The sequence below is a fragment of the Humulus lupulus genome, chromosome 5, assembly GCF_963169125.1.
Source record: "Humulus lupulus chromosome 5, drHumLupu1.1, whole genome shotgun sequence".
Lineage (NCBI taxonomy): Eukaryota > Viridiplantae > Streptophyta > Magnoliopsida > Rosales > Cannabaceae > Humulus > Humulus lupulus.
Window position 1 is genome coordinate 222,937,694 of NC_084797.1, and position 11,705 is coordinate 222,949,398.

At 25.9% G+C, this 11,705-nt stretch overlaps 1 protein-coding gene across 1 annotated transcript; it reads right to left on the bottom strand.

Annotated features, from left to right (window-relative positions):
• Nucleotides 1–1,456: 1,456 nt before the first annotated feature.
• On the bottom strand, nt 1,457–4,742 carry LOC133778231 (uncharacterized). Its single transcript, XM_062218101.1, has 9 exons — nt 4,584–4,742; nt 4,350–4,496; nt 4,169–4,266; nt 3,899–3,971; nt 3,609–3,669; nt 3,441–3,526; nt 3,254–3,343; nt 2,112–2,181; nt 1,457–1,728 (listed from the first exon to the last, which is right to left on the bottom strand). Exons 1-8 carry the CDS (start codon nt 4,683–4,685, stop codon nt 2,119–2,121), a joined length of 720 nt encoding a protein of 239 aa, XP_062074085.1. The 5' UTR covers nt 4,686–4,742; the 3' UTR covers nt 1,457–1,728; nt 2,112–2,118.
• Nucleotides 4,743–11,705: the final 6,963 nt, after the last annotated feature.

Below are 11,705 nucleotides of genomic sequence, written 5' to 3' on the forward strand. Positions count from 1 at the left end.
ATTGTATTCAAAGCCAAGTCATATGTAATATACGCATCCTATCGATATGATATTGTGTATGATTTAGTTGATTGCTTTATGAGTTGGAGAATGTTATGATGGCAGATTATATTGTCCAAGTAGGAGAATGTTGGAATATTATGTGGACTAATATAATCATAAGTATAATATCATAACCACAATCATTAATATAAGAGTGTCTAATAATGTCAATAACCATAATGGGATGATTAATAGTTACTAATTGTGTTAGAGGCACATGAGAGCACTCTTATGACTATTGGCCCATTAAATTATGGTCCATCATCAATAATGTATATTAGCCCAATAAACTCAATAATCCCTTAGGGTTAGATGGGTGTGTGATATATTAAGATTAAATGAGTGTTTAATAGATGGTATGGTGATAGAAAGAGGGGTTGCTCTTCATTGGTTCCTCTCAATTTAGTCACTCATAAATTTTGTGTTTCTATTGATCAATTTGGAGATTTATAGTGCAATATGACTCAAATGGAGAATATGGCTATGGGAGGTATGTCTTATAATCATTAATGCTCTAAATAAATATTTTGATCTTGAATTGTTTTTCATGAGCATTATTGTGATTATTGTTTTGATTGTTGTGGATTATAATGCTATATTTGATTGTTTTTTTAACAATAAGAATATAGTATAAATCACTACACTCCATAAAATATTAGTTTTGAGTCCAAGAGTATTGTTATTTGACACTTTAAGATGTCTAACACCACATAAGCTGATACCTTAAAATTAGTTAGCGATACTCTATAATATTTATTAATTTCAAATGTATGGGACCCAATATTAAATTGCACTAATAGTGATGTCATTTTCTTTGTGATATTGAGCACCAACCCCTTAGTAATATTCTTTAACAAAATTGTATGTATAATATATATTAAATAGAGATATATCTTTGAAAAAAAAAGTAGACTTGAGATAAAAATACTTCTCGGCATAATTAATACTATATAGTGAACATGTCAATTAAGCATGAATCTTGTTTTTAATTCTTTGTAAAACAAATTAGTATCGCATCTCACACATGAGATGACATAGTGCTATTAGAGCAATTTAATATTAAATCCTACACATTTTAATTTAATTAATATTATGAAAAATTATTAATCAAAATATTATGAAAAATTGCTAACTAATCATAAAGTATCATTTAGTGTGGTATTAGGTAGGTGTCAAACAAAGACACTAAAAAAATTGAAGTTTTTGGGAACACGCCTAATAAAATAACATGATTAAATTTTACAGGGCAAACACACATTCCACAATTTTTTTTAAAAATAACTCGAAGGTTTAAAACTGACTCAACCACAGTTACATGTAGCTCGTCAATGGATAAGATAAGGTTCAACTATACAATGAAGCAAATAATGACACGATTTTCCGTGCCCCTCGATGTGATCCATATTCTGTGAAAGATCACTTAAAATAATGTTTATACTTTACTTTTAGTATCTCTAAGAACAAAATTCCCTCAAAAAAATGTCCAAGAACATAACAATAATAATTTTATTTTATGCTAGTGTCCACTCAAAAAAACATATACTTTTACATAGATCAGCAATACATTGGTTTAAATTATTAATGATGACACCGCCAATATGATATAGAAATGAATGATTCTTGTTCATCAATTTTACTCTGCTTTTCATAGTTACCATTTACGTTTCTCTTTTCTGTACTGATGACCTACACATTATTCAAAGGAAAATCTTAGTAAATGTAAATGTTTATAAATCAATAATCATATTAATACTTGATCCAATTACAATACAAAGTTTTTATAATATAATTATTTTTAACTTATCAAAATAAAATTATAACTTATTTATTATAAATGCTATTGAAATGATATTTTTAGTAAATATTAAATTATGGTTATATAAAAAAAACATTATATGATAACCTTATTTACAGCTGACTAGAGTTTCCAATATTGTTCAGAGTCTATATGGGACTTTTACAAACACTACATAACAGACAGCCTAAGCATGTCTTGTTACAATAATCGTTTACTACCTTTATACTAAATGAGTAAATGTCATAAAGCAGAAAGATAATATTTTACTCACCTGAGAACTAAACTGTCATATACTTAAGAACGGCTCCCCTAACCTTTTCCATGAACTCTGCTGCTTGTTTCTGAAAGTTGATTTTACGTGAAGCTAATTAATCAATCAAAACCATTGTATTTTTCATCTGTAGCACTACAATAAGTTTATAAATAAATAAAAAATTAAAAAAAAAAAAACCCAAAGCGAGAAGCATAAATTAAAATCCTCTCCTTGAAACCATAAAGCACTAGAAGTAAGCTGCACTTTAATTTTATAAACCTGCAACCCTTGGACTTAAGAGCGCATTAGGTAAACGAGTCCAAACAGCGGACTCAATTTAACATGATAGCTATACTGCCAGTATATTCAAAGGAGTTTTGTTTTGTATTTAATGTTATGTGAAGAGTAGGTGTGTACAAATTCAGGTAGTGGCACACGGGTCCTCAAATTATGTCAGCTACATAATTTTTCAAATACTTGTCCGATACTACAATCTTTTGGGAGTTCCCACAAGTAATTTCTTTTAAAGCTAGATTTTCTGTCTTACTTTAAAATATTTGGAGACCAGCAAAGTGACTTAATCCTCGGAATTTATAGAAACAAACTACATGTTTTACCATTTGAGCTACTGCTAAGTGATTTCAGCAAGTTAATGAACTCCATCAACTACAAAATTTCTCCTATTGCCTGGTTTCTATATTTGCACTCTTTTGCTCTTTCTTTGTTTAATGTGAGAACAAGAATAAGTAACATATGAGTCTAGGTGAGAAAAGCAATTTATCTATAATCGGCAGCATGAAGATAAACTAGAATTTGAACTACACACTTTCAGTTAAGTACTTTTTTTTAATCTAGACTCCCGGCCTAATCTTAAAATATTTGAATACCAAAAAACTATATCAACGAACGTTACTTGTGTTATAACACTCTACTTGTGTTATAACACTTCTTTCTATGCTGAAGTAACTATTGTGAGAACACCAACTACCCAAACTTTGGTTCAGTGATAGTAAGCAACAAGAATAGGTGAATGTCATACATTTTGCTATGTATCCTGGGATTTCTACTCCCCAAATTGAACAATAGGAAACAGTATTTTCATGTGAACTACTCAACCAGATGACAAAAAATTAAAGACGGTATCGAAATGGTTATATTACCTGGTTGCCGCTGTGTGCATTTGCTATGTTCTCATCAAGAAGGGTCAATAAGGATCTATTAAGTGCATTCTGCTCGACCATCTCCAGTAACTGATTATTTTTTTAAAAAAAAGGTCTTCAATAAATAAAGCAGAACAAGAAAGTAATTATATTTGATGCCACAGAAGTGAAAACAAGGAGCACATACAGTTGCTTTTACATCCCTTGATGTCAAAATTTTTGTTAGATTTTCCTTAGCTTTTACAATGTCAGTTTGCATTTTATCATATGCCTCTGCACAAAAATAGTATTAGCTTATCAGTAAACATGCAAGAATCCAATCATGAAATGACTATTTTTGTAACTTTTAACAAACCTGTCCCTTCCTGCAGAGCTTTCTGCAATGCTTCCAGCTCGATCAATCTATCTTCCATAGCCTACAAAAGCCATGAAAATATTTTCATACTACAAAATGAAACTAACACATTTTTTAATGGGGTATTTGGCAAACTAGATTATTTTTTTAAGGTCAATGTGTAAAACTACACTCATACCCCGTCAAGAATGTTATTTTGCAAAAAATATTAAAAGAATATCATTTTGCAAAATAACAGGTCTCTTTACACCAATTACACTATTTATAATTTCGAAAGAGGATTAATGAACCTCAGTTTTAGGAACTGCAAACCGAAGCTGACCCAACTCTAGTTGTACATGTGCAAAAAACTCCTTAGTCAATCTGCAGTAACAAATTTTATTTGGTTCAATACAAATTTGTCAACCACGTAACAATTCAAATCATAATTCATCAAAGGAATTGAAAATAGTGTAATGGGCTACTGAAAGTAATGAGTCATACCATTACCAACTATGAAATTTGTACATTTTTTTTCAATTAAAGTTAGAAAAAATTTCTGAACATTGAAAAGCACTGACCTTGGCCTCAATCTTGCGATCTCGAACTCGATATCTTGTGCTTCGGTATCAAGAAAGTACTCAATCAGCTCAGAGGGAGAATCAGGGGCCACACGAGACTGAAAAGAAAGAAAGGTTCAATATTCACTCAAAACCACAAATACCCAAAAGAAAAATAAACCAAAAAAAGGTATTGAATTACTTGACGGAGAGCTTCACGGCGAGCTTTCTCTTCGAGGACTTGGCGTTCGAAAGCTTCCCGAGCATCGGAGTCCTTCTCGAGCCGTCTCTTGAACTCCTGCCGAGCGAGGTGGCCCGTTTTCGGCGGCCCTAATATGCCCTCTGGGTCCTTCAATTCCAATAACAAAGTTCAAATTATATAAATAAAACAAAGAGAAGGAAATTTGAGAAGTGAAAAGCAAGCAAGCAAAGGTACCCATCCAATGCAGGAAATTCTGGCGGGTCTGAAGCGAGTAAGCTTGGGAGGTGTACGGAGGAATGGGATAGTAGTGGCGAGGCCAATTGAGAGAGCGGCCATGGCTTGAGTGAGTTGAAGCTATCATCACTCTCTGCTCGGCGTTTTTATCTTTCGTTATCCATTTCAGTGGCAATAATGGTAAATAGATAGTTTGTTCGTCGCGGGAAAGAAAACGACCGTCCGTACGTGGAGGGAGTCAAGGCCCAAGCCCATATTAGCTGAATGGTTTTCGGGCCATTTGTGTATAGTGGGTTTTATTTTCATAACTACCATTTTTTATGGGAAAATTAAATAAAATACTAATATTCGCTAAAAATTTATATTTTTACGGTCAAACATTTTTTTTTAATTTTATGGTTTTAAGGAAATTTTTACAATTTTACGATTTTTTTTTTGTGTTGTTTTCAAGTTGTTTCCATGTTATTTTTTGGTTTTTTTATTGATTTTTAGTTATTATGATATATATATCTTATTTTTGTTATTTTTTTAGTTTTTTTTGTTGGTCCAGTGTGTTGTTTTCAAGTTGTTTTTCCTAAAAACCGTATTTTCGTAATTATGAAACTTTAAAAATCGTAATTTTGAAAATTTGAGTGCGCTTAAAAAAAATAAAAACAGTAAAAAGTAAAAAAAAAACAAAAATATATATATTTAAGAAAAAATCTCATTTTTTAAATGATGAATCATCCTATCCAATTTATAATTAAAAATTTATGCCATTTTTTTAGCAAATTAATGCCATTTTTTTATTTACTAGAAAACCGTACTATTGTATTTTTAGTTTATTAGTCAATCATAAAATATAGTGGCATGTGGTTAACTAAAAATTAATGTTAAAAGCAATTATGTTTGATTGTGTTTTTAAATAAAGCATTGCTTTAAGTTTTGGGTTAACTTCATAACTATAATTAATTTTTTCTAAATAATGAATCATACAACCCAAATTATAATTATAGATTTGTACTAATTTTTTGGCTTACTAGTAAAACACACAAGTATAATTTTTGGTTTACTTTACCATAAAATATCATAGTGGTTTCCTAAAAAAGTGCTATAATAAAGTTTTACCGAAGATACATCATGTATTTGCAATTCAAGAGAAACACTATGGAGCTTAAGAATATTTATCATTATAATTAATAAAGGAATGAGAATCATACATTAATAAAAGGGTTTATACGTTTTTTGACTCTGTGTTTTGTCCCATTACTTATTTGGACCATGTATTTTGAGAAATTACTTTTTGGACCCTATATTTTATAAAATTGTTAAAATAGAACCCTAAACCCGATTTTAATCAATGTTTTTTCAACTAAAGTCACAAATAATTTACCAAACTAACAATTCAAAATAAAAATAAAATCATTCTGCTTAAAAAACTGTGTTGTTATATTCAATTTTTTCTTCATCAAAATTGAGTTTAGGGTTCTATTTTAACTATTTTACAAAACATAGGGTCCAAAAAATAATTTGTCAAAATACAGGGTCCAAACAGGTAATGAGACAAAACACAAGCTCCAAAAAAGTATAAACCCTTAATAAAATAACATAAACACTTGCAAGTGTTTAATATGTGCAATTAGACACTTTAGTAATTTTCTAATTGATTTTAAGAATAAATAAAATTTTTACAACTCATATTATTATCACTACCAAATTATATTCCCCTGATATTTTTTTTATTATTGTTAACAATTCTCGCTGAACTATTAAAAATACAAAAAATAGATTTTTTATCCAAAATTAATGGGGCACAATTTGGTAGTGGTAATAGTTCAGGAGTATAACTCGACAAAGCAATAATAATTTAGGGGGCATAACTTTATAGCAATGATATTTTAGGGGTGTGAAAATATTATCTATCAATTCCTTAGCACACCTCGTCACCTCTTTTGGACAGTGAGCACAATTTGGTAATGGTGATAGTTTGGATGAAATTTCTAACAACAAAAAAAAATTGGCGGCACAATTTGATGGTTGTTAGAGCATCTCTAATGAAGTGCCAAAAGAAGATGTGTTGATATATTTGAGCACATTCTAGAAAAACACCACCACAATGGTGTTCTAAAATGTGTGTCAAATTTGACACAAGATTTAACATGAGCAAAATTTGGCACCTATTAAATTCTACCTTTTATATTTAATTACCATAGTGCCACTAATTATCATGATTCAAGCTTTTTTATATACAAATTATTATGATTCATTAATTATTATAATTTTTTTTTGTATATTATTAATAAATATTAAATGACTATTAATAATTAGCTTTTTTTATTTAATTTACATCTTATGTATTAGAGCACAATTGCAAATAGTGTATCAAATATGATATTAACTCATTTCTTTTACTAAATTTGACACAAAATTTATATCATGCATTGAAGATTGTCTAATAATTTGGGAGACAAAAATCTTATTTATTCTAAATTTGTTGTTTATTATATTTATGTGTATTTGTTTCTTTCACTTTCATTTTTTTATTTTTGTCAAATGATCAAATTACTTTTTATTTTTAATTTTTAATGCAATTTAGAATAATTTATTAGATTTGTTTTTGTTAGAATTAAAGAAATATTAGACATTTATAATGCCAATTTGAAAACATGTACATTTGTTAAAGCTAATGTACAACATACTTTTATAAAATCATGTCAAGCTTGGTCGAGAAACTTACTATATAAAATATAAGATAGGTTTCTTTAACCATTTTTTTTAAAATAATTTATTCCTTAAGAGAAAATGATTTATTTTTATCAAATATATTAAAAATAGAATTTAAATAATTGGCTGAAAAAGTGGAACGACCTAACTAACCCCCAATGTCACTCCATGGCATGTGATGTGTTTGATACTCATGCCTAACTTGCATCTATGTATGTTTTTAACTTTTAAACTACCAAATCAACAAGACATCAATACTTTATGCATCTTCCTATTATTTATATATATACTTATATTTGTGGATATATTGCAATTATTTAAAGGAATAGCATGGTGCTTTTAGGATATGCATTACGAAGTATGATTACTTTAGGTGTTATTTGCAAAATGTTGTTAAACTAACTCCAACATATATTTCTCATATATATATATATACTAGTTTTACTTAGTTTTAAAGTTGTCAACATTATTTATAATTTTAATAAAAACAGATTTTCTATTTTTTAAATATATATATAATAGAATGAATTATAGTTCTATAATATATATAAATATTTGTATCAATAATCTATATATATATGACATATATATATATTTACATGGCTACATGACATATATATAAAATACAATAATATTTAAAAAGAAATTAATAATAGAAATAAAATAAGAATAGAAAATGTTACAGTATATACAATAGTATACATGCATAAACAAACTATTTTTAGTTCATAATGTATCTCACAATGTCCTTTGGTGAATTTGATGAAGAAAAAAAATTACAATCATTTGATAAAAAACAAACTATTTCACAAATTTATAAAATTAAAAAATGATGTATGCTTTTATTATTTTTAAATAAATATGATTTAATTATTTAAATTATCATAAAATATCTTTAAAATATCATATTTTAATTAATTTATTTATTTATTTTTGTTTAAGTTTATATTTATTCTAGTTTTTGAATTTGTTAGTGACAACAAATGATTATATATTATATATTTAATATAATATTAAGTTTAAGTTTAAGTTTAAGTTTAATTCAATTTTATTTAAGTTATAAAATATATGGTTTTATTATTTTTAAATAATTATCATTGTAAAATATCTCAAAAATATCTTATTTTAATTTGTTTAGTTATTTATTTATTTAAGTTTAAATCATGTTTACAATCTACAGTTAAATATAATAATATTCTGTTAAATATAAGAATATTCCGTTAAAGTTAACAAAAAATAAATAAAAAAACTGTTAAAACCAATAATTTCCGTTATCTACACACTTTTTATATAGAAGAGATATATATATATGACTAAATCATATTTTTTTGATAAACGAATAAAAACAAAAAATAATTCTTTAAATCATATCGTGTGTAGATAACGAATTTTTTTTGTTTTAATAGCTTGTTTTGTTAACTTTAACGGAATATTCTAAATATTTAACGAAATATTCTAAATTTTTAACAAAATATCCTTTTAAAATTAATTAAAAATAAATATTTATTAATTATATTAATATAAATTTAAATTTAAATTCAAATATTATAAAATATCATTATTATAATAATATGTAATATAATACTACAAATATAATAATTATATTAATATAAATTCAAATATTATAAAATATCATTATTATAATAATATATAATACAAGACATATTTAATAATTATATTAATATAAATTTAAATATTGTAATAATATATAATACAAGACTATATATTTAATACTTATATTAATATAAATTTAAATATAATAAAATATCATTATAATAATAAAACACAACACATAATCTTAATTATTATTAAAAAACTAGGGTTATTATATTATATATTTTTAAAAAATCATAAACAATATTTTGGTTTAATTTTTCTTTTAATATATTTATGTCATTCCTTTATATATATAATATTGTTTATTTATTTAAAATTTATATAGCAATGATATAAATTTACTAAAAATTATTAATAAATTCTATAAATAAAACTAAACAAACATACATTTATTGTTTATATCTAGTATTAGATACAAGCAACGTGCAATATGCACGTTTGCTTAGTTTTATTTATAGAATTTATTAATTATTTTTATTAAATTTATATTAATGTCATATCAATTTTGAAATAAATATCATATTTTAATTAAATAATTTATTTATTTTTATTTAAGTTTATGTTTGTTTTAGTTTTTGAATTTGGGGATGACAACAAGAGATTATATAGTATATATTTAATGTAATATTAAATATTATACATGATTTTAAATTTAAGTTTCTTGCTATTTTTTTTAAAAACAATTTTTTGCTAATTCACAGTAGATTATATTAGGGGTAACGAGCAAAATAGCCCCAAAATAACCATTATTTAGATAAATGTCACAGTTTAAAAAAAATCAACAAACGACCCAATATAACAAATTAGTATAACGAAATTCCACATTTACCCTTACCCTCTTTAGCCTTAGGTAAACCCTAATATTCACTTGGGGCTTGATGCAAAATGATAACTTAGGTAATCAACAATATAAAATGGTCATTTTTCTACAATTTTAAAAATAAGGACATTAGCTTTCTCATGCCATTATTTTGGGTCATTTATAATAATTTCTCATTATATTATATGTTTAATATGATATTATTATAATAAGTGAGTTTAAGTTTAATTAAATTTTATTTAAGTTATAAAAAGTATGATTTTATTATTTTTACATAATTATTATTGTAAAATATCTAAAAATTATCACATTTTAATTTGTTTAATTATTTATTATTTTTAAATAGTTATTATTGTAAAATATCTCAAAAATATCTTTTTTATTTTAATTAAGTTTAAGTGTTTACAAACTACTATTAAATATGAGAATCTTCTGTTAAATATAAAAATATTCCGTTAAAATTAACATTAAAAAAATAAAAAACTGTTAAAACCAATAATCTATTTTATCTACACCCTTATTGTATAAAAAAGATATATATAAAGTCATATATTTGAGTGAAGACATTTCTTTAGCAATTCTTTTATATAATACATATTTCAATTATACTTAGGTACAGGTAGCAGGGATTTAAAAAAAGAAAAGGTGCGCCCATTCTTTTTTTATTATTTATGTATCATTCATTTCTTAATTTATATATATAGTGACAGACAGACTTTGAAAAATCTTTTCTCCAATGACTAATTCCTTGAAATAAATTTAATAAGCTTCTCATAAAAGCAACTTAGTACCATTAATGCTTATAACTTTTTATTAAAAAATTAAAACTAAATCATATTTTTTTATAAACGAATAAAAACAAAAAACAAACTCAAAATATAAACACAACAATCATCATTAACCAACGTCCCAATGTCCATGGCAAAACTAATACAAATTTGTAAGCATCACTTTGGTAAAGCCTACTTAATATTATGTACATAAAGAATAGGTCATAATCTATTATACTTTTTAAAATATAATATTTAATGAGAAAAAGTCACCAAATTTGAAACAATCACATTTTCAAATTAAAGCTGAAAAACTTTTATATAATTAGTGACAGAAGGAGATCATGATCAAAAAATTTGAAAGAAAAAAAAATGCACAAAAATTATATATTTATCTTTAAAATTTAACCTCCTTCCTTTTACTTTTTCTTGCACTAACTATACTACTACAACCTTATGCATCAATATCATCCCAAAAATTAGTACAAAATTATAATATCTCCAACGATTGGAGCACAATAGGAAAATTTGAACTCTCAATCGAAAAAAAGAAAGAAGAAAACTTGAAAAATATATCTTGGCTTGGCACCATCTTCTTTGTCAATAATATTTCATGACACGTTTACACTTGTCCGAAAATGTAGAGAAAAACTATTGTTGAACCAAATTGGAATAGGTAGACAACAATAACAATCAGGATCTGATTCACTAGTTTAATATATCACCATTTATTCAATAAATAAACAGAATATGTTTGGTTGTAACTTGTAATAGTATATCATATATATGCATGAATAACAAGGTTGGGAGCTCGTGAGGTGAAGTGTACGCGTTTTCTGAGCTGTACAACAACAACATAATCTGAATCTGAATGCGATCTCTTCAGTCAAGTCAAACCCCCCCAAAGGTCTCCTCCACACCTTCCTCTTTATTGTCAATGTTCAAACTCCTCCCTAATTATTATAAATTTCAAAAGAAAAACAATTATCAAATATAAAATTCTAATAATTTATTAAAATTAATAATCACAACATTATAAAATTACTTCTTAGTGTAATCTTTTATGTATCCTAGTACGATTTATTTGGGTATGTCGTCAACATACATTTGGCGTGTCACTCCTTTCCCCACGAATGTTTCTACTGGGCTGAGTGGGATTGAAAAATTGTATATAGAGTACTGGAGATCATCACCATATTATGTATTATCAAT